The sequence below is a fragment of the Anopheles coustani genome, chromosome 2 (genome assembly GCF_943734705.1).
Source record: "Anopheles coustani chromosome 2, idAnoCousDA_361_x.2, whole genome shotgun sequence".
NCBI classification, from domain to species: domain Eukaryota; kingdom Metazoa; phylum Arthropoda; class Insecta; order Diptera; family Culicidae; genus Anopheles; species Anopheles coustani.
In genome coordinates, this window is record NC_071289.1 from 51,269,126 (window position 1) to 51,293,880 (window position 24,755).

Below are 24,755 nucleotides of genomic sequence, written 5' to 3' on the forward strand. Positions count from 1 at the left end.
TTACCCTGTTTTGCATCCGTACAGTATCATCATTTAAAGAAGGTCAGTTTGTTGATTATGCGGTTGTTTGACAGGTTTTGGTATACCATGGTATGAGCAGACCTCTCACTTCACAGATCTTGTGCGGCCGTCAAAATTTGCGTCCCTCCAACAGACCGCGTCCGCGTTTCAACAGTAGGCAAGCGAGATTCAGTCATTGTTGGAAATATAATCTAAGGAGTTGCCTACATTCAGGCGTTTAGGAATGCATGAATCCTTTTCTATTCATGAAAAAGGACTTAGGAACTAAGTCGAATGAATTAGCCAAATGAACTATTTTGACAGAAGCAATAAACAGTAGCAAACTGGAGCTCAAGGTGTAAGGTTTACTTACTTCACGAAGACCATCCGAAAATTCATACATTTGGTCCTTCGAACCGGATTATTCGTGCTTGAGTGAAAGTTTTACTCTATAATTGTTTTACGAACAATTATATCGGTTTACGTCTACGACGTACGCATTGTCTTACGGACAATTGTTTTCTTCGACGTTCACGACGTCAAGATCGCGAAACAAGTGGTAGAAGAACATTCGACGATTACATCGTCGATTGTGGTTAGGGATTTGCACAACGGGTGCAACACATAGAACTTCGACGTTCACGACGTCAATAGTGCAGTGGAAACATTCGACAATTACGTCGTCGAGTGTAACTAGTGATTTGCACAACGGGTGCAACGCAAGGAACTTTGTTTACTACATAGATAGTGCAGTGAGAAAGAGTGCACAAGATACTAAGCTAGAGAAAGGTGCCTACGCATCTCACGCATCCTGATAGTGCTGTATCATCCATCCGCCATCACGTTTTGCGCGCCATCGCAGTTTGAGAGAGTTTCGCGCGCATTTGGTCTTCAAGCGCGTTATCGGTTAACCCTTGGGGGAACAGCGAAAAAAGGGATCAGTGAAAAAATGTTAAACGAAATGGAAAAAATGATCAAGGCGGCCCGACTCAAACTACGGATCGCTTTGGAGAATATTAAATCGCTGCAGCGTTTTATGAAAGCGTTCTCTCCGCAAGATGGAGTTGAGATTCCCGAGGCATTGGAAAGCTTTCACCAGCACAAGGAAGATTTCTTCAACGCGATGGAGGAGATAGAAGAGTTAGACGACAGCGATGATTCGTTGGAATCATGCATCATAGCAAGGGTCGACATGGAGGGACGATGCCGACGGCTCAAGGCGTTCCTTAGAGTGAATCTTCCTACGGATTCAATAGTAATGGGCAACGCTGCGTTACCATTACAAACCATACCGTCAACTAACGAGAGTCACAAGCTACCAGGGAATGTGATTCTCAAACAGTATGGTGATACACGTATTCTTATTCGAGAATATTGGCATAGACTGCATCTGCTTCCGGCAGTACAGTCTCCTACGATCATGGCGCTGAATTACCTAGTGGAGGAGTTCACGCGTCTCATTAACGGTTTGATAGAGCTTAAGGAACCTATCGAAGAATGGAACGCTACACTGTTCAATATTTTTCTGCTAAAGTTTGATAGTGAAACAAGAATGGCATGGGAACAGCATTCTATCCACCTCAAGGAGGACACGTTCCAAGAGCTATTACACTTCGTCGAGGATCGGATTCGGATTCTAAGGTCCACTGAATGGTCCTCTATTCATAAAGCCGACACCCCGATCAAGGTGGCCGGCAACTCTCGGAAAAATGCGCCACGGACGGCCATTACAAACACCGCACCTACTCACAGATTTTCGGGGACACTTCAACCACGGTGTTTGTTGGAGTGCAGTGAAAACCACCCGCTAAGCAACTGTCCAGTTTTCAACGGTAAAGATGTGAACCACCGACGCGACATCGTGGCAAAGCAGCTTTATTGTTGGAATTGCCTTAGCAATGCTCATTTAGCGAAGGACTGCAAATCGGATCAGTCTTGTCGCACGTGCGGGGAGCGTCATCACTCGCTGCTCCACACTACTTCTACAACTTCGGTGGGAGTTGATTCGGAAGAGGAAACGGATTTCCTTGAGACCGCGATATTACATCCCATCGATGACTTTGTAAAAGGCTACCAGGAAAGAGCGCTTCTCGACTCCGGATCGATGTCCAACTTGATCCCGGAAACGTTCGCTCGGCAGTTAATTATATTCACTTCGAATATCAACATACCCATCTCTGGCATCGGTATGGCATCACAGCCAGTGAACGGTTCGGTTGTGGCAGCCATCCAGCTGAATATCCAACTGTTCTCATCACAGATGGCATTCGTGATGTTGAACCAACCTTCGGTGGACATCCCAACGACTTCCACTGACGTTACTTTTTGGATGATGCCTGTAGATGAAATGCCATCATTCTACATCTCAGGCAGGATTGACATCGTCATCGCGGGAGATGAATTCTGGCAGAGAAAGAAACGGTCGCTTGGCAAAGGACTTCCGTGGCTGGTCGAGACTACCTCCGGTTGGCTCGTCGCAGCTGACACTGCCCAAGTTGCAACGGAAGCTCCGCGGATTTGTCATGTTGCCACATCAGACACCCCACAGGAAGCGATCTTGGGTACGAGTCTGAGATTCTGGGTATGTGAAACCCTTCCCAACAGTGTGCTCGACCGCGGATCTTGAGAAACATTACGTTTCTAGGACAACTCGGCACGCTGCTAGAAGGTTGGCCGCATCAGTACAAATCGGTCAGCAAGGTTTATTCCAATATTCGTATCCTAAAGCGCAGCAGCCCCTAGCGGCTCAACATCCGCTAAATCCACCCCATCCGGTCCTGCTACAGGATCAGCAACAGTCGTTGCATCAACATCAACATCATCATCTGCAACAGCACGATCTGCATCAACATCATCATCAGCTGCAACAGCATCTGCACGTACGATGTCGGGCGAAGGCGTCTGCGTAGTACTATATCGCCACTCCTGTACGTTGGCAAGAAACCCCCACCGCCCCAACCAGTACAGTACAAGCATCACCCCACTCCACAATTGTTGCCCAGTATGGAGGGCCTTTCGCAGCAAACGGCAGGCATAACCCTTTCCGTGCCGGACGGGACAGGTTCAGCTTACTGCTATATGCTGCCATCGCTACAACCTCAGTCTCAGCAGCTTCCGGACGGACTGCTGACCTCTACGAACTCCTGTGGCGCTCTCACGTCCCGCACCAACTTCCAGCAGCAGCAGCAACCATCTTCTTCAATCGTGCCGCCTTCCCACCATCCGCATCACTCGCTCGCCTCGGCTAAGGCCACGCTAATCGGACCCGCGATCCTTCTTAAATTGCCACCCTTCCCGGTGCATTCTCAACAGGCAACGGTTCACTTGCTCGGTCCACCAACTCCTCGCAGCACTGGTTCAGACGGTGCAATTGGTGGAGTGGTTGGCGTTGTTGAAGCAGCTGTCGCCAACGGAGTTCCCGGATCGAGTGGAGAAGCATGAGCACTATTGAACGAAGATAGTGACTGTACGCTGGATGACTACACTTGGATCCCGTCTACGACCGGATCAGCTTCATCTTTCCTTCCGCGCCATCCCAAACTAATACTACCACTACGACCTCAGCTTCTACTAGCCACCCTACGTCTAGGGTTCTAGATAATTGGCGATAGTAGCCTCGGAATGGTTGCTTATCGTCATTCGCAACATACTTCAAGGCAAGGCTTATACTGGTGAAGCAAGCATCGCGCATCTCCCAATTTCGCGTGTAATTCAAGTCAACAATTCGGAACCGCAGCCCAAGTGGGCAATCTTTGAATTCTCGACCTCTAGTATCATTGTCAACGAATCCACGGATACTAAGTCTCTAACTCTAGGTCATTCTCTAGTAGGCTCCAATACGTATGCATTATCACAAGTTATAGGATCATACACCGTTACGGTAGATCAGAGTACCGTCAACAATTGCAAGCGTGTGCTGAAAACGGTTAGCACATATTACCTCGGTAGAGTTAGGAAAGGGACAACTCAATCAATCACTCAAACATCATTTAAAAAAGGGATACCCTTTTTTGGTGGCCGGAATGTTGGAAATATAATCTAAGTTGCCTACATTCAGGCGTTTAGGAATGCATGAATCCTTTTCTATTCATGAAAAAGGACTTACCCTACTACCAATTTTGAATGAACTCAGGCCTATCCCCGTGGATCGGAGCGAGACGCAGCGACTGACTTATGCTCCGTCGCATTCGCGCTGCAGCGCCGAAATTTTTCAACCCGCTTTTGAGTGAAACTTTGCATGAAAACTGAAATAAAGCGACGGATGGAAAGCATCAACCGTTACAGTTTGAACGGAAAGCACCGGCACTGTCACCAACGGTAGAATATTTTCCAATGTAAGGGCGCGGTAAACGAAGCGTAATCGCTGGTCGCTCGTGTATCGTCGATATTCGGGCCAAGCGTCGTCTGTGCTTTGTTTATGTTTTGCAATTTGGTAAAAGTTGCAACATTCCTTGAAGCCACAGCTATTATTTTGTTGGGTATTTTTGGAAATACAAAAACTACGCTAAATAATCACAGAATTTCGATAAAAAATCGCAATCGATTGAACTTTCGATTCGTTTGTTTGCGTTCTAACAAGATTACGCATGCGATTATAGCGTAGGTAAGCCAAAATTCTTTTTGACAGATGGAGCAGTGGAATGACACGATTACGCTAGCGATTACGCTTCGTTTCCCGTACCCTTAAACCAAATTGACGCTTTCAAATCTGTTATCGATGCACAATAAAGGGAAGAAATAAAACAAAAATAGCTCCTTAATGGTTATTCCTAGCCAAGTGCATCATTGAGACAAAACATAGTTCCACCTAATACCTATGTAATAATATTTATATCATCTCAATCGCCTCAGAAATGACTGTGTTTTAGATGATCAAAGGTGTATGATTTCAAAAGCACTCGAAGCATTCTCGTGCGGTCTCTTCAAAGGAACACTCGATAGAATAAAGAATCCTTCGACAGAATTTCTATATGTGGGAAAGTTTTCATTTACGTTATTACAAAATCGTATATGTGTTACATACTTATAATGACAACGAGAAAATAGACAAATGTTATTCAATTTATTAATGATATTTATATGTTGGCTCGAAACGATCTGTTTGCGCATGCACATGCACATGCATGCAATTACTGCGCTAGAAAAACAAATTACAAGTTTGCTAGTTGCTGGCTCAAGTTATGTTCTAAGAAGGGTGGATGCGATATTTTTTTCTCCCGCATTCAATTTTTACTCTTCTCTCGCAGTTGCTACCATTGCTACCGCTGCACGTTTTACACCTGTGAATAAACGAATGCATATCAAACTAACATATAATCGGCTATTCACAAAGTGTGTCCATTATATTCAAAACATCAAAAATATATCCCAGCGATACATTGATCATTTGAATCAATGATCTCGAACGCCAACTATTGCGAGGTGTTTGATGTTAAGGATTCATGTTCGCCATTTGATATTTGAAATATAGAATTCTTTTTCGAGTTTTATCTTCGGGCTTAAAAGAGGTCCAAAAGTGGGACGTTTTATTTTTTAAATAATCGACATAGACTGTCCTTATACCGATTAAATCTTGATTAGTGACGAACGTTTGCATTTCGGGAATATTACAATAACGTTGGCATTTAAAATATGAGACAAATTTTAACGACTTTTCATGAAAAAACGGAACACGTTAGCTACTTTCTGTTAAAAGCAAATTAAAGAGTAGCATTTCGTTTAAATTTAAAACAAGTTTGACAACAACCATCTACGTTTGATTGTGTGTTAAACATCCAGCTTAATAGCGGACCACGTGACCAACGATTATTTAAAACCAGATGGCGACAAGTAGTAAAAAAGCCTAGTATTTTATATTACTTTTGAAGCTTGTTACAGTAGTTTTAAAGCGAAAATTTAATGTTTTTTTTAAATATAATAAATTTTAAAAGTAAAAATCAGTGAGAAGGATTTGCCCAAAGTCGCTGTTCTTCCTGTCAAGACTTCCGGCGTATGGAGAAATGTATAGTGTGCAGTGTCTTCCGGAATAAATCCACTTTATCAGAAAACACGATAAAGAGTACGATTCAGTGGTTTGGACATACATAGCCACAGTAAATCATGCGTAAAGAGGATCAGAGGAGTTGAATGGGTCAAATATAATTGAACTATCCCACACTGCTCACCTTGCTCATGCCTATCAACTACAACCAATCGAAAAAAGAAACATTTACAACAACTGAAAACATTCCTACATGGTTGATTTGGTTGGCTTTGCCAAAGTTTCGGCCAAGACCAACTGGCCGTCGGAAGTTATTTTGAAAGTACTAAAATCTTAATCTTTTAAAAATTTGTCTATTTTTTAATGCAAATGTTAAGGCCGTGTTTCTAAGTTCAAAGGTTAATTACAAAGTAACGGTAATCTTTGTCCGGCAGTGGTTAATTTTCTATTCACCTGAGCAGTTGCTACGCGAGTTTATGTATTTATATTAGGGTTACCAGCATTAAAAAAAAGAATGCATTTTGAGTAAGGGGTGCCATTAACCTGCTCTCTTTTAAACTGTCAATACATGATTTCACCTTATGCTGGGAAACGATTATGTTTCCGGAAGAAGATGTTGGAGCGCATTTTGCACACAAAAGTAGCTTTTGATAAGAGCTAGATTTTTATCCGTTACTTCCGAATGCTGTCTCCAATCGGTGTATAGATCTGTGAACAGATCTTTACTAGTGTGAACGATGCCCCCAACCGTATATTAACAACGCTACTTTGTGTTGCAAGCGTTTTAAAAAACGCGGTGTTTATTAGGGCTATCTTCACAGTCGAATCAAGAAAAGGAACCGCTTCCCTTCGTATCTTATATTTATACTCTCTGTGTCGCGATGGCCGTTTCGCGATGGCCGGTTCATTTTCAAAATGCCCATCGGGGCCATCATGCGCGCATCTTGATCGGGCGAAATTTCGCCCAACCAAGGTAAGCAGTTAAGGAGTGTTTCTTTGACCTCTCTTACTCTATAAACCCTGCCTGTCACTGCCTGTCACTATTGTTTACTAATAACACTACCGCGTGGATTCCTATCTAGTTTTAGTTACAGAGTTGTCGGCCAGTGTTACTTTGTAACATTCTCCCCACCGGTATGTCACGTGAAGTGGCCTACCCCTGTTTCTGGCCGACATCTAAATCCGTGATGATCGCTGATCAGGCAAAAATTGACATTCAAACACGTAAACAAAAACATAGGCAATTATGGCAATTACGGCCATAATTGATTTATAGGGCCGAACCCGTTACGTCAAAAAGGGGAACTAAAAGGGAGTTACAAAAAGGTTATAAAAGATAGTTGCAATAAAGCAAAACTCTCTCTTCCACCAAAAATCACCCGGGTAATTATAAAACGCAGCTGAAGCCATCCGAAACATACCCCGAAAGAAAACTCGCGCAAGAACATTGGTGCCGTGACCAGGATTCTTGAAATACGAACGTTGGTTAATTTTATCTTCGCGATTTCGGGCCGTTTTCATTGCGCGATACCATAAACGCTACGTACGCCGTTTTTCGATTCAAAATGCCCGCGGAACCCATCATCCTTTCGTCGAGAAGAGCGATCCTTCTCGTTTCACTCAGCCGTTACGAAAGCTTCGTTCGCGATTTTCAACAAGACCGTGATCTTGTTGAAGTAGAAGCCAGAATATCCAAGTTCGAAAGGTTATGTGAAGATCTTGAAAAGCTGCAGCAGGAGCTTGAAGACGGAGCTACAACCGAAGAGGAGGTCAAGCAAAATGAAGCTCTTCGCGCCGATTTCGAGCCTCGTTTGATACGGGTGGAAGCAGAACTGAAGGCAAAAAGACCCTCACAAGGCTCGTCATTTAATGCCACCGGTAATTCCTTGGCTGGTATTAAACTTCCGACCATATCACTGCCTCAGTTTCATGGGGATTACATGGAATGGCTTACGTTTCGGGACACGTTCGAGTGTCTGATTCACGACAACCGTGATCTTCCCGCCATCCAAAAGTTTCATTACTTGCGCGCAGCGATTAAGGGTGAAGCAGCACAAGTGATAGAAGCGATCACTATTAGCGCGGCAAATTACGAGATAGCGTGGCAGGCATTAACGGCGCGCTACTCCAACGAATATTTATTGAAAAAACGTCACTTGCAAGCACTGTTCACTATGACGCCCGCGAAAAGGGAAACCGCGACCGCACTGCACCTCTTAGTGGACGAGTTCGAACGGCACAAGAAAACCCTTGACCATCTTGGGGAAAGGACGGATACATGGGGTGTTTTGCTGGAACACTTGTTGTGCACCAAGTTGCCAACAAGCACACTGAGGGACTGGGAGGAGCACGCATCAAACGAAGAAAGCCCGACGTATGCTAGCCTGATTGTTTTCTTGCAGCGCCGTATGCGAGTGCTTGAAACGCTATCGGTGAACAAGGAGCAGGATGTCAGTTTTAGCGAAGCGCAACATCATACAAAACGGATGCCACCCACGCGGCTAGGAAGCTTTGCAGCGGCATCAAATGCTGTACGCAAATGCTCTCTGTGCGATTCAGAGCATTTTATTGCAAAGTGTTCCCGATTCATTGCATTGAGCCCGAACGAACGCCATCGCACCGTAATGAACGCACGATTATGTTTGAATTGCCTTCGAGACAATCACCGCGCCCGCGACTGCACTTCGCAGTACAAATGCCGCCACTGTAATTCACAACACCACACTATGTTGCACTCACACACGTCACAGGATCACTCTGCCGGAACATTCTCCACTGCCATGCCAGCTGCGAGCATTGGACCAGCCACTAACGATCACACGGCAAATCTTCAGCGAACTTTCGCAGCAGCAATGGAGCGAGCACCAACGCAGGTTTTGCTCCAAACTGCCATCATCAATATAGTTGATTCTTTCGGATTAGTTCATCCAGCTCGAGCACTTTTGGACAGTGCCTCGCAGCCTGATATGATAAGCAGTCAGCTCGCTCATCGACTGAGGCTAAAAAGAAAGAAGGTTAATGTTATGCTGCAGGGTGCAGGCCAATCTACCCGTCCGCTGAAAGAATCCGTTCACGCGAAGATTGCCTCACGAACGAAACAGTTTGAAGTGGGTGTCGAATTTTTGATTGTCGACAAGTTGATGGCTAATCTGCCGCTGCGGGACGTTAACACGACGAGCTGGAACATCCCGTCCGAGTTGATCCTAGCCGATCCAGAGTTCTACAAATCTTCGGCAATCGACATTATTCTTGGCGCTCGACATTATGCTGCTTTCTTCGAAGGTAGCGCCCAGCTCAAACTAGCACCTACCCTTCCAACTCTGCAGGAAAGCGTATTCGGATGGGTCGTCACTGGTTCGATTGGATCGCCAGAGCCTTCGGAAGGCACTTCTAATGTTGCTCACACGACAGCTGTAATTTGTATGACAACTCTAGAAGAATCCATCGAGCGGTTTTGGAAATCAGAAGAGTTATGGTTCAACGATGGCTACTCACCCGAAGAACGCCAATGTGAGGCTATTTACCGAAACACAACCCAGCGGGATCCATCGGGTCGATACATAGTTCGTCTTCCGAAGCAACCAGATTTCTTTGACAAACTTGGACTGTCAAGGGATATGGCTTTGAACCGCTTCATACTTCTCGAAAGAAGACTCCAACGTGATCCAGACCTAAAAGAAGAATACCACAAGTTCATGAAAGAGTACTTGGAACTGGGGCACATGACTCCCACGTCTCCAGCAGACAATGATCACGGGTATTACTTACCGCACCATCCCGTTTTGAAAGAATCTAGTACAACGACAAAGCTCCGGGTCGTTTTCGACGGATCAGCGAAGACATCTACTGGATATTCGCTAAACGATGCATTGCGTGTCGGTCCAGTAGTGCAAGACCAGTTGCTGGATATAATTCTTCGTTTTCGCACCTACAAAGTAGCGCTCGTTGGTGACATCGCGAAAATGTACAGGCAGATAGAAGTCCATCCTGATGACCGTCGGTTTCAACGCGTGTTGTTTCGATTCTCACCGGATGCTTCAGTGGAGACTTACGAGCTGAATACGGTGACCTACGGGCTTGCTCCATCTTCTTTTTTGGCTACGCGTACGTTGCTGCAGTTGGCCGAGGATGAAGGCACGAACTTTCAGCATGCTGCACAAGCTTTGGTTCAAAATTTCTACGTGGACGACTTCATCGGTGGTGCTGATTCAGAGGAGCAAGCAAAGCAGCTACGAGAGGAGCTCGATGAATTGTTAAAAAAGGGTGGATTCTCTCTGCGAAAATGGACCTCTAGTAAGTTGGCCGTGCTCTCTGGTTTGACGGAGGATCAGATCGGAACGCAGTCAACGCTTCAATTTATGCCCGACGAGAAGATAAAGGCACTCGGTATCGCTTGGGAGCCCGAAGCTGACGTTTTATCCTTCGAGTCGCGGATCGACGCCGACACTAGCTACCCCACAATGCGGTTAATATTCTCTGGCATCTCCCGAATGTTCGATCCGATAGGATTGATATCGCCGATCATCATTCGCGCTAAGTTGCTGATGCAGGAATTGTGGGTGCAGAAGCCTGGCTGGGATAATCCTGTTTCTGACAGCATCTATAAAAAGTGGACATCCATTAAATCCGACTGGCCAATTATTTCCGGTTATAAAAGTGATCGCTACGCTCTCTTACCTGATTCTCGCGTTCAGTTACATACGTTTTGTGATGCCTCTGAAGCCGCGTTCGGTGCATGTATTTACTCGCGTTGTGAAAACAAACAAGGACACGTACGAATCTCGCTATTAGCATCGAAGTCACGTTTAGCACCACTAAAACGGGTTACATTACCGCGATTAGAACTTAATGCAGCCGTTACAGGAGCGCATTTATACGATCGTGTGAAGCAGGCGATGGGACTCGAATCAGCGGAGTCATATTTTTGGTCCGACTCGACAGTTACGCTGCATTGGCTGAGTTCACCGCCCAACAATTGGAAAACGTATGTAGGCAATCGCGTCGCGGAGGTACAAGCCTACTCACATCTCCATCCCTGGAAACACATTGCGGGATGTTCGAATCCTGCTGACTTGGTATCACGAGGCGTGACCGCAGCAGATTTCGTGAAAAGTGCACTGTGGAGCAGCGGTCCAGAGTGGTTAATTCGTCCAGCGTCTGAATGGCCAAATTCAACACCAACGGTTGTGGATGGTGCCGAGCTAGAGATTCGTCAAGTGAGTGCAGCGGTTGCCGTCATCGAGACAGTGCATCCTTGGTTCGAGCGGTACTCATCATACACCAAGCTTCTACGCGTCATTGGGTATTGCCTTAGATTCGTGCGCAATGCTAAGGAGAAGTGCCGTACTCGCCGCGATCCATTGGAGCCCCCAGCGTCATCAACTATCACTCCGGACCTCATGGAAGCTGCTAAAACTGTGCTATGCAAGCTGGCACAGCAAGACGCATTTCCAACGGAGCTCGAGCGGTTGAGGAAGCGTGAGGTGGTTCCAAAGCGCTCACCACTTAGACGTCTGAGCCCGTTCATCGACAGCGAAGGAGTTATGAGAGTAGGAGGGCGCCTCAAGCTCTCACAACTGCCTTATCAATCGAAACATCCAATTCTTCTGCCCAAGAAGCACATCTTCGCACGCCGCATCGCAGAGCACCTTCATAGAGAACTCATACATGGTGGCGGAAGATTGCTGCTTTCCCAGATTCGCGAAGAATTTTGGCCACTCGACGGACGACATCTGGTGAAAAGCGTCGTTAGGCACTGCTTACGATGCATTCGCCAACAGCCCATACTTGCGCAGCAACAAATCGGGCAGTTACCATCATCGCGGATCACACCGAATCGACCGTTCGCGACCATCGGAGTGGACTATGCTGGGCCGATCTACCTACGACCGATCCACAAACGAGCAGAGCCCGCCAAAGCATACCTCTGCGTATTTGTTTGCTTTGCTACGAAGGCTGTTCACCTGGAACTAGTGGGTGATTTGACCACTGCTGGTTTCCTAGCATCACTTCGACGGTTTGCATCGCGCCGAGGACGTCCGTCCCATATCTACTCGGACAACGGTAAAAACTTCGAAGGCGCAGCCCGGGAGCTTAGTGAGCTATTCGAGATGCTCCATGATCAGGAGCAAAGCAACATCATCGTTTCGACTTGTGCTGATATGGGCATCACTTGGCACTTCAGTCCACCAAGGGCTCCACACTTTGGCGGATTGTGGGAAGCTGCAGTGAAGACCGCCAAAAGACACCTGTTTCGCCAGCTGGGCAGCACGAGACTGCCTTATGAAGGATACATCACTGTGCTGCACCAAATAGAGGCAGCAATGAATTCGCGTCCGCTGTTACCTATGTCGGACGACCCCAACGATTTAGCCGCTTTAACACCTGCACATTTTCTTATAGGCACATCCATGAACGCCATCCCCGAGCCGGACTATTCAAACCGAAAGACGTACACCCTGAGCGAGTGGCAGAAGTGGCAACTGCTCGTCCAGCGCTTCTGGAAACATTGGGCCAGCGAGTATCTACAAGAGATGCAAAGGGATACGATGAAGACCTGCAGCAATTCAGATTTTTCACCTGGCAGACTGGCAATCCTGATGGACGAGGCTCTTCCTACAACACAATGGCCACTCGCGCGGATAGTTGAGACACACCCCGGCACGGATAGTTTGACACGTGTGGTAACATTAAGAACTGCAAAGGGAATTTCGGTTAGGCCAATCGCTAAAATTTGCTTGCTACCGGAGGCAACAAACTGAGCTTATCACCACGTGGAGAATAATTGTTGACGAGTGTCAAGGGGGCGGAGGATGATCAGGCAAAAATTGACATTCAAACACGTAAACAAAAACATAGGCAATTATGGCAATTACGGCCATAATTGATTTATAGGGCCGAACCCGTAACGTCAAAAAGGGGAACTAAAAGGGAGTTACAAAAAGGTTATAAAAGATAGTTGCAATAAAGCAAAACTCTCTCTTCCACCAAAAATCACCCGGGTAATTATAAAACGCAGCTGAAGCCATCCGAAACATACCCCGAAAGAAAACTCGCGCAAGAACAATCGCTTCTGACCCTATTTCGAGATTGCCGGCCAGGAGTGAATGAGCTTTTACCTAACTGTGGATCGAACTGTTTTCTGCACGACCCCGCGATCGGGTGTCGAGCTGTCCCTGTTGTTGGGCCCCTGTCCTTCGAATGGCCGCGAGTGCTGTGTGTGATGGCTGGTGGCAGAATGATTTCATCATCAACCTCAACGTCTGTCAACGGTTTCCGCTTCACCGTTATTTCTTCCGTCAACCTACTTGGTAGCTTATCTTCCGAATAGTGATGAGAGCCTACATTAGTAGCCATCCACGTTTTGGGCCGAACAAACCGCTTCCAATCTAGACTGGAGCAGAGCGCTCCCCACCGTTTCGCAGCCTCTATACCGACGGAAATTATCTTTCGACTAACGTTGTAACTTGGCTGTATTATGTTGGGTATGTATCTTAACAATCTTTTACATTTTAGTTTGAGACCTCCTGCAGTCTCGCAGCAGTCATCCTGCAGCGGTCCCTCAGATGCGAGCTGAATCGGCATGTTCTCTCGCGATTGTATTCCTTCGGTAGGTCCGATAACCTTTGGTGGCCCTGAGGGTAAACTACGATTTTGCTCTGAATTTGTTTCTTTATCGCTCTTCTTCTTACAGCTACCAACATGGACGCCTAACGAACTAGTTTTCGCTCTATTAGTCGAACCTTGCGATTTGTTCTGCCCGTATACTACCCAACCGAGACGGGTTTTTGAAGCTGCTAGCTCGCAGGGTTCCCTTTCAACGGTTTTCAGCGACTGCCCCACGAATATGTTATCTATTCCGATGAGAATGCGCGGTGCTGCTTTAGTATACTCGCGCAGTGGTAGTCCCCTAAGATGCTCGAACTCCTCGCTGATGAGGGAAGGCGCTACCGACTGCTTCCTGAGATTCAAACTGGACACGGTGCGAACTCCATGTAGGTCGAATACCGCTGAGCTTTCGACCCCAGAGATTCTCAGCGACACCTCAACGGATTGGTCCTCGTGGCGCTTTTGGTTCCCTGTCCAAGTAATGCAAAGCGGTTGAGGCTTTCCAGTGAGTCTCAGCTCCTCCACTAAAGAGTGGTCCATGAAAGTTCCCTCTGAGCCGTCATCCAGCAGGGCAAGCGTGTTGATGGCCTTGCCATTCCCGTGAAGCGTCACCGGGATATATTTAAGCAGGACACCATCCTGTGGGCCAGTATGGACGTTGCAGCTCAGCGTTTTCTCCGTAGCTCCACTTGACTGGCATGCTCGTTTATATTCTTCGTCATGAAGCAGCTTGTTGTGCCGTCGGTTGCAACCGTTAACACCGCACAACACATCCACACGACAGAAATGAGAATGTTTCTTCAAACAAGTCCTGCATATGTCGTGGCCTTTGACGTACCTCCATTTCGATCCGACGTCCATATCGAGAAAGTTTCCGCACTCCGCTAAACTGGAACACCTTCCTGAACACGCGGGACAGGGTTCGCTTTGCTTTACGCTGGTAACGGGCTCTGTAGTCTGTCCTGAGAAATGTGCGTTGAGATTACCATACTTACGAGGGTGGCTGGAAGGACCACCACCTTCGTGCTGCAAATCTCGGGAGATCGGCTTTACTCCTTGGCAGGCCGCGCTGACGAGATCCTTCATCCACTCGTTGAAGGTTGTCAACGTTGCTCCTCCGCTGGAGTTCCGGTAGTAGAACCAGTTGAGCCTCACTGTTGGTGGCAGCTTCTCCACGAGCTCGTTCAGCAGCGATCCTCCATTAAGATAGTCCTGCAATCCGCTACCCCTAATCGCCGCGCACAGGTTCCGGACCGCAACACCGTAATCGACCAGGGTGTCAAATCGGTTTTCCTTCGGTGGTGGCATCCGTCGAATCTTGCTCATCAACGTATCCACGATGAGCTCCGGACGTCCGTAGCACTCCGTCAGGATGTCGATCGCCTCCGGTACGCTGGTGGGATGATACAGGCAGCTTTCCACGGCGTCCCGTGCCTTCCCCTTAAGACACTGCTGAAGACGCAGTAGATTTTCCTCGTTGCTGTACCCGCAGATGGCCGTAGAGTGTTTATAGTTGGCAATAAACACCGACCACTCCTGCGGGTCCCCGGAGAACGTTGGTAACTTTCGGCTCGTGCACTGCCTTGCCGAGAGTTACCAACGTTCTCCGGGGACCCGCTCCGCATTAAACAATCAAATGTTAAGCAATGAAAAATGCGATGTGCCATCGAAATCTGAAAAATAAATGAATGCAACTTGCAGTGACTTGGATGTAGTGGATATGGGTAAGCTGTGCAATTATTTTTAACAAGATTTTGGCATGGCCTATCTTTGTAAAAGTGATTTCTTATCTGTAACATATTGCAAGCTAGGTATGAACCAAAGTTCGTGGAGGAAAAAGTACATCTTTGATCATTCGTATTGTTCTTTGCTCCGTTCTTCCGTTTTGCATGTTCTTTACGTATAAAACACATGTTACACAAAAAACATGCAACTTAGTCGCTTGGTCACTGTTAATGACGCCGGCAGTACACTGCGCCTAGCGCCAGTTTGTATTGAAATTTAAATCAAACATTTTGCGGTCATATTTTAGTACCTTTTATTACATGTTAAAAATGTGACGAACAACTGTAATGATAACACAAAGAAATTCCATGCGCATATGTATATTTAATGCTGCGCGAAAATATAACAAAGATAATCATACGGTGCGATCGGTTGTCACCACACCAGTGCGGCAAAACAAGAATCAGCCCGAGTAACAAGAATATCCATGTTGCGCTATGAAAGGGGCGTTTTTCATGGTATCATCGGGCTCCTGATGGAACCTGCGAAATATGTAGGTTGCGTGACAAAAACGACGTGACGCGATGTTTTTTATACAATGCGCGGTGTTTTAATGGAGGCGATGTTTTCAATATTTTGTCATCATATACAAAGGAAAATTCCCGAGTCGTAATTTTATATTAAAAGAACATTTTTTATTGAAATATATTTATAAACCACGTTACAAACCGCTTATTCGCCAGGAGCCGCCTTTACTGCAAAAATCAGCCATCTCCGCACGTAACTTGCATTCCACCGCGTGAAGACACCGCGGTTGGGCTTCTGGTGCCGCTGTTGCTTGCGTTGAACTTTGGAAAAGAAAATGCATAAAAATTAGCACAGTTTTGGATTTTTTCTGATTTTCATGTATCTTAATAACGTTTACTTACCGAATATTAACGAAAACTGCCGCTATACTACTATTTTCTTCACATTTTTGGTGAACTGCAATTTCACTCTGCAAGCGGTGGCAAAATCAAAACAACTCTGCTGACAGCAGGCAAAACTGCCCAAGGCTCATAGAGCTGTAGGTTGGTTTACTTTGGCTTGTTGACATTTGGTTCAAATTCATAATTAATTGTCAAAATAATATTTTATTTTTTCTTCATTGCTTGGTAATTATGAGCAGTGTTTGAAGTGATGATTGATATAAAACTGAACCCATTGATTCTATTTTGCGCAATATTTGGATCTGGTTCACTTATTTTGCTTTCAGTCACTTAAAAATGTGTTTTTTAATTCTCCACTACACTTCTACGACTGAAAGTAATAGCTCGATAGAAGATCCATGTTTTTGACATAATATTTTATTTCTTTACATTATGAATCATGATGAATCATGGTATGAGAAATGTATAGCGATTGTTTTGGTTTTTCGCTTTCGCAGTAATCAATAAACAATATTTTTTTCCAGCTGTATACAACGAACATCATAGCATTACGTTATCGATTGGTGTATGTGCGAGCGATCGTTCTTACTCTCGCAACTGCTCAAAATAAAACAAGTGCAGTGCTAATTTTCAACCTATTGATCGAGTATATACGCTGAAGCAAGAAGTTCAAAAACTTCCTGCGAAGTTTGATGTCGCCTGAGAAGCGCGAGAGAAAGTCCCTTACTGCGTTTAACGCAGCAATACATAGAAAATACTGACAGTTAAAAAAATGGTTTTCATGGACATTTCATAAAACTCATTTTTTAAGTGCCTTCATCGTAGTCATGGTTAAGTTTTGATATGAATCAATTTTCCGATTCAACTTCAGGGTTTTTGTGGATTGAAAAGTTTAACGACATTTACCAAACCTACCCTGTTTAATGCGCCTTGGTCCGAACCTGTCCGTGTTGCAGTGCCATCTGCAAGTATGGGTCCATCAGGGGTGGGATGAGGAAATTCCTCCTGATGCATCGCTTCGTCGCGGTGTTTTGTTCGCGATGTTGTGCTACCGCTTGCAAGTATAGACTCGCGGAGAGGAGCACTGGGGTAGCACTTTCATCGCCCGGGCGTTTTGTATGGAAAAAGTTGCACCTAAACCCGCCGTCGCGCAACTTTGTTTGTCGGGAGCTGGTTCTTGTTAGCGGTTCTTTTTACAAGGTCAACGCGCGTGCGACGCGTGTGTGTACTGTCACACAAACACCAAAGCGATTAAAGAAAACCCTAGTTAAACCCGAGGGTGTACAAGAATCTCGGTGGACTAATGGAACAATTCGAGATTAACACCCCACACGCTTCGGACTGGCAGAATCAAATGGTAAGTAAAAACTTTAATAACAAAGACAAATATATACATCTTTCACCCTCAGGCAACATATAAACTCCCAAAACCGAAGCAACGGCGGAACACCTGCTACCAGGCGAGCAGAACACATCAGGAGGTTACAAGAGGACCGCAGAGGGGAGCGAGGCAGCAGAACGAGAAGGGCAGAACAGAACAGAAGAAAAAGGAACAAACGGAACAAGAGTTGTGGAAACAGCTTTTTTTTTGCAAAGTTTCAAAACAACGCTTAAAGCTGCATCGTGTAAGCTTTCTACAGTCGAGACACTTAAATTATTTCATGAACTGCAGTGCTGCTTCTGAATGAACGGAGCTGCTTTAATAGGAAAAGCAGCTGAACACTCCACAGAAAAGAAGCGGTCATTTTCCATAGCGAAATGTTGCCTGGGTAAGTCGAATGAATTAGCCAAATGAACTATTTTGACAGAAGCAATAAACAGTAGCAAACTGGAGCTCAAGGTGTAAGGTTTACTTACTTCACGAAGACCATCCGAAAATTCATACAGTCATCATGCGCCGCGTACCACCGTTGATACTCGCGTTTCCACCGTTATAGCGCGCCATTGCACAGAAGGCGGGCGCGCTTCCACCCTAAGTGGAAACGGGTGTATAAAAGATAGTGGCAACAAAAAATCTCTCTCTTCCACCAAAAATCACTCGGGTAATTATAATACGCAGCTGAAGCCATCCGAAAAATATCCCGAAAGAAAAGTCGCGCAAGAACACGACCTATACAAAAATAGTTGGGGACCGATATGCGACTACATAGATAAAGAATGCTTGACAGCATTTACAAACGGCCTTAGTAAAAGTGATTTTGCGTTTCTACAGGCTTCAAACCCAGATAGTATAGAATCCGCATATTCAGCTCTGTGTAAAGTTCAAAACACCTACGAAAACAATAAAACGGTCCAACCTCGTGCCACTTATAGCAATTATAACCAAGCCGGTGATAAGCAATTCTCAAAAAATGTTCTTTACGAACAAAAGGCTAGATCTGATCGGCAAAAACCCATACCGATGGAAGTCGATTCGTCGATTAGGTCAAGATACAATACAAATACGCATACAGCCAAAAGTGAAATCGAAAGCGATAACTGCTATTAAGGGGATGGGAAACGAAGCGTAATCGCTAGCGTAATGGTGGTATTCTGCTGGTCAATCCGTCAAAAAGAATTTTGGCTCACCTACCCTATAATCGCATGCGTAATCTTGTCAGAACGTAAACAAACGAATGAATAGTTCATTCATCCGTGATTATTTATCAAATTTCTATGATTGTTTAGCGTAGTTTTTGTATTTTTAACAGTAAACAACAAAATAATAGCAGTAGCATCAAGAAATGATGCCATTTTTACCAAATTGCAAAACATAAACAAACCAAAGATGACGCTTGGCCTGAATATCGACGATACACGAGAGACCAGCGATTACGCTTCGTTTACCGTGTCCTGTACGAAGAACGTGCCAATGCGGAACATGATAAAGAAGGAGCAAATTTTCAATTGACTCACGGACATTTTGGTGTGAGATAAACGCAACAAATGGCCTTCCTTACATAGTATTAGATTTCTGCGGCAAAAAGGCCAATATTTTGATCGACAGTGGAGCCAATAAAAATTTCATTTCTCCCGATATCGTGCCAATAAATCTTCTTCTTCTTGGCGTAACGACCTTGTTGGTCATGCATGCCCGTTAAGGGCTTACGAGACTTTTTTACCCTATTGTACGTGGATAGTCAGGCCTCTCGTACAGGGGAGGGTCCGGGTCTCGGTTGGGATTCGAACCCACGCCGTCGAGGTGGTGAGCCCCGGCGCTCATGGGCCGATTTTCTAACCGGCGCTACCGCTCGGCTGTCGCGGACCCCCTATAAATGCCAATAAATAAGAGAGTCAAATAAAAAGAATTTTTTTATCCAACAGTGCAGGAAAACACGAATCCAAAGAAAATTTCAAAACCAACGTTCTTGGAACCTACACGGAATTCTTTATCTTTAAATTTCACGATTTTTTTGACGGCATATTGGGATATGACTCTCTCTCGGAGCTAAATGCTGTATTGGACACACGAGGCGATATTTTGAGGCTCCCCCATACAAGCATACCTTAGCGGATGCGGATGATGGGACCCCCCCCCCCCCCCCCCCCGCGGTTAACGCCCATTGTGTGTCGTATAAGTGCCTGTAAAACAAAACAAAGGCAATGTATGGCTACCGAACGATATCCGTATTAAAGATACCGTTATTCCGTCAGGATTATACGCTGCAAAAGATGGATACATAAAAAATACTACATTTACAACAGGAAATATTCTCGAAATATTTAAAAAGTATGCTTCCACAAATTGCATCAATGGGATTCATTGCGAAACAAAAATTCTTACTATAGCTCACAAAGTTTACAAAAAATATTTTGCTAGAGCTAAACCTTATAAACTTCAATGGACACCAAAAATGCTCGAAGACATCACTGACGAACTAGAGCAAGACCAAATCGTTCAGACGTACCACGATGCAAACCACAGAGGAATAACCGAATCAGTTAAACATCTACAGAAAAAAATCTTCTTCCCAGAACTCAGATCCAAAGTAACAAAATACACAAACTTCTGTAAAATTTGTAAAAAATGTAAATACGAAAGACACCCGTACAAACTGAAATACAAAATAACAGAAACCCCTGATAAGCCACTTGAGATAGTCCACACTGACATCTTTATTATTAAAGATAAGCTCTACTTGACGTTTTGTGATAGGTTCTCTCGTCTGGCTTTTGCAGTCCCAATCCATACTCGCAATACTGCACATCATTAAAGGATTGTCCACATTTATAGCAACAGTTGGTAAACCAAGACTGCTCATATCACTACACATATCACTACACATCTATCGCACAGTCATCCTCTAACGTAACAATAGAAATTTTCCATAGAACCTTCAGCGAGCTACACAACATTCTATCACTTTATTAACATTATTAACATTATTAACAAAATTAACATAGCCGTATCTATTTATAACGACTCAATCCATTCAGAAACCAACATAACACCTAACGAATTATTCCACCAATTCAGAAACGATCATCCATTACCAACCGATTTAGACGAAAGGATAAGATTAAAAGAAAATCAATCAAATTGCAAAGGCAAATGAAATAAGAGAGCAACCAGAACTTTTGACTCCTGGAGAAACTATTTATCTACGTAAGAGAAATTATTTGAAACACCAAGAGCGCTATAAAGAGGCTATTGTAACTGAAGACAAAGGAGTAAATTTCATAGACGATAAAGGTAAAAACACCATAAAACACAAATTAAAAGAAGGACGAAATTATAATTTAAGCAAAGAAATTTATAAATTTATAACATTATAACGTTTATGAAAAAAAAAAAAATCTTTTGAAGGACTAAACAGGAAGAAACCGTGCCGAGAATGACACTCTATTACCCCCCCGAGAAGTCCACAGCCTCAGCCGCCACGTGACGTCCTGCCAGAAGCCCGCTCGGCAAAAATGTCACGTCGCAGCTAAAATGTGTCACACACCCCGCTCAGAGACCCGACGAACAAAGTTGCGCGACGGCGAGTTTAGGAGCAACAATTTCCATACAAAACGCCCGGGCGATGAAAGTGCTACCCCAGTGCTCCTCTCCGCGAGTCTATACTTGCAAGCGGTAGCACAACATCGCGAACAAAACACCGCGACGAAGCGATGCATCAGGAGGAATTTCCTCATCCAACCCCTGATGGACCCATACATGCAGATAGAACTGCAACACGGAAAGGTTCGGACCAAGGCGCATTAAACAGGGTAGGTTTGGTAAATGTCGTTAAACTTTTCAAACCATAAAAACCCTGAAGTTGAATCGGAAAATTGATTCATATCAAAACTTAACCATGACTACGATGAAGGCACTTAAAAAATGAGTTATATTAAATACCAATGAAATCAGTTTTTGTAACTGCTAGTATTTTATATGTATTGCTGCGTTAAACGCAGTAAGGGACTTTCTCTCGCGCTTCTCAGGCGAAATTAAACTTCGCAGGAAGTTCTTGAACTTCTTGCTTCAGTGTATATACTCGATCAATAGGTTGAAAATTAGCACTGCACTTGTTTTATCTTGAGCAGTTGCGAGAGTAAGAACGATCGCTCGCACAGCCACCTATCGATATCGTAACGCTGTGATGTTCGTTGTATACAGCTGGAAAAAAATATTGTTTATTGATTACTGCGAATGCGAAAAACCAAAACAACCGCTATACATCTCTCATACCATGCTTCATCATGATTCATAATGTAACGAAACAAAACATTTGTCAAAAACATGGGTCTTCTATCGAGCTGTTACTTTCAGTCGTAGAAGTGTAGTGGAGACTTAAAAGACACTTTTTTAAGTGACTGAAAGCAAGATAAGTGAACCAGATCCAAATATTGCGCAAAATAAAATCAATGTGTTCAGTTTGATATCAATGATCACTTCAAACACTGCTCATAATTACCAAGCAATGAAGAAATAATAAAATATTATTTTGACAATTAATTATGAATTTGAACCAAATGTCAACAAGCCAAAGTAAACCAACCTACCGCTCTATGAGCCTTGGGCAGTTTTGCCTGCTGTCAGCAGAGTTGTTTTGATTTTGCCACCGCTTGCAGAGTGAAATTGCTGTTCACCAAAAATGTGAAGAAAATAGTAATAGAGCGGCAGTTTTCGTTTATATTCGGTAAGTAAACGTTTTTGAGATAAATGATTATCAGAAAGAATCCAAAACTGTGCTAATTTTTATGCATTTTCTCTTCCAAAGTTCAACGCAAGCAGCAGCGGCACCAGAAGCCCAACCGCGGTGTCTTCACACGGTGGAATGCAAGTTACGTGCGGAGATGACTGATTTTTGCAGTAAAGGCGGCTCCTGGCGAATAAGCGGTTTGTAACGTGGTTTATAAATATATTTGAATAAAAAATGTTCTTTTATTATGAAATTACGACTTGGGAATTTTCCTTTGTATGTGATGACAAAATATTGAAAACATCGCCTCCATTAAAACACCGCGCATTGTATAAAAAACATCGCGTCACGCCGTTTTTGTCACGCGACCTACATATTTCGCGGGTTCCATCAGTACTCTGATGATACCATGAAAAACACTCTTTTGATAGTGCAACATGCGTATTTTTGTTACTCGGGGAGCATCAAAACCCGCTTAGAACCCGATACTGACCCGCTTAGAATGCCCAGATTCTAAGCGTCTCTGAGTTGCTTTTTTGAGAGTGTGTGCGTGCGAAGAGCTCGTTTTGAGCATGTGTGCGTGCCGTACCGCGGTACCCCTTGCGTAGTGGTGTTAGTGTCATCAAAATGGACTCGTGAGTGTGAACACACGAAAAGAAGAAAATTATTTCAATAATTATACCGCAATTTATTCACTTCAAAATCAATTATTTTACGCACTACACACATCACTTAATTCACGCACTTTTTCACGCATTTCACAAGAACAATTTCACGCACCAACGGCAGCAGCACAGCGATGATCGGCAGCAGTACAGCGTTCGATGTCCGGCCATCATACTTTCAACGCACTCTTCACCTTTTCCGTCAGCCGGTGGTCTGAAAAATAAAACGCAAATTACGGAGTAAATTATGTGATTTTAAGATCACTTTCAGGCAATAAACTATAACTTACCATGCACAGTGATGATTGGCAGCATCACAGCGGTGTTCAGCAGCAGCAGCTGCTGGCTGCTAACTTGGGTTGACGACCGGCTACCGCTCCGTCAAGGTGGTCTGAAAAAACAATAAAGAAATGATCTTTTAGACGATGTATTCTTAAAATAATAGTAAACTATAATATAGATTATGAAAATACTTATCTTTTTCTCTCGTGTAAACAATTTCCTCCATCCTTTTGCATTGGTTAATCCAGCAGCTTTATCCGTCTGCATCCGGCTCCAGCAGACTTCATCCGGCTTCGTCCAACCTGCTTTAACCGTGCACAAAGCGGCAGAAACAAACACTTTTTGCTGAAACAAAGCAAATAACACTTAACACTTTATTAATACTTTAAAACAAACTAGTTTTTCTTAATTTTTACACCACGCACAGCACACACCGCTGCTTTGTTTTGGTTTTGGTTCGATACTGCGAGCGGTCAAATGACAGTCCTCTCCCACTAACGCCATCTCTTGCGCCATCCATCACAAACATGCCATCTCTTTTTAACGCGTAGGTCGTCATCATCTGTCCCGCTCATCTGTATAAATCAACGTTCTGTCGGATCCAACCCGGGTGGTATAAACATAACTTCCCGTGTTTGGACACAGCGATTCAAAAATCTGTGTGTCTGTGTTAGTGGAATCGTGCGTGGAAAGAAAGTCAGTGAAAAAATGACAAGTTCGAGAAGCCGGCTCAGAAACAAAACAAAAAGCGAATAGAACTAACCTATGTTTTGAATCTTTTTAGAAAAAGAGCAATCCTGAACCAAGATTTCAACATGACTTCGAGATCATCCATCTATCGGAAGCGTCGCCGATATCTAGAGGAAGAAGAACGAGCTTGCGATGCAGAATATGTTGAAATGCAGCCATCGGGCTCCGGTTCGGCTCCGGCACCTGCTGGCTCAGTCTTAGGTAAGTGTTATGTGTTTGTTTTACAATTATATTGTAAAGTTGCTACCGTGAATATGCGTTTTATGTGTAGTGTTAAAACATTAAATATTATCTTTTCGATCGCAAATCGTTTACTCGCGAAGAATTTCTCCATTTTTTCATGTAGCTCTTATCCATTTTTTCATGTAGCTCTTCAACCTTCGTAGTAACAATGTCCGATTGTACTTTTAGCTGTGCCATGCTCCTGCGTGTCGAAAGAAATTCTTTTGCAAAGTCTGGCACCGGATTATTCGGAATGATCTCTTTTTTTGGTGAAGCCATCTGAAATTTGGGTATGTATGATTGCAAACATTACATTGTATTATTTTTAATGGTTAACTTATGCAAAGTGAGGAAATCTTACCTTTCTTCAGTAGGAGCTAAAAACTGTACGTAAGCAAATTGCGATTGCGTTATAAATAAATAAAAGTTCGATGGAATTTTAATTTTGACATTCGTGTTTTGTGGCGCCAACCGAAAGAAAATATCT

At 44.2% G+C, this 24,755-nt stretch overlaps 1 protein-coding gene across 1 annotated transcript; it reads left to right on the forward strand.

Moving 5' to 3' along the window:
• The first annotated feature begins 7,545 nt into the window (after positions 1-7,545).
• On the forward strand, positions 7,546-12,741 carry LOC131264584 (uncharacterized). The gene is made up of 2 exons (XM_058266864.1): positions 7,546-8,430; positions 8,731-12,741. Exons 1-2 carry the CDS (start codon positions 7,546-7,548, stop codon positions 12,739-12,741), a joined length of 4,896 nt encoding a protein of 1,631 aa, XP_058122847.1.
• Positions 12,742-24,755: the final 12,014 nt, after the last annotated feature.

Coding starts and splice junctions, on each gene's coding strand:
- LOC131264584 (XM_058266864.1), top strand. CDS start 7,546: ATGCCCGCGGAACCCATCATCCTTTCGTCGAGAAGAGCGATCCTTCTC. Junction 8,431..8,730: donor CGGTGAACAAGGAGCAGGAT/GTCAGTTTTAGC, acceptor CACACGTCACAG/GATCACTCTGCCGGAACATT.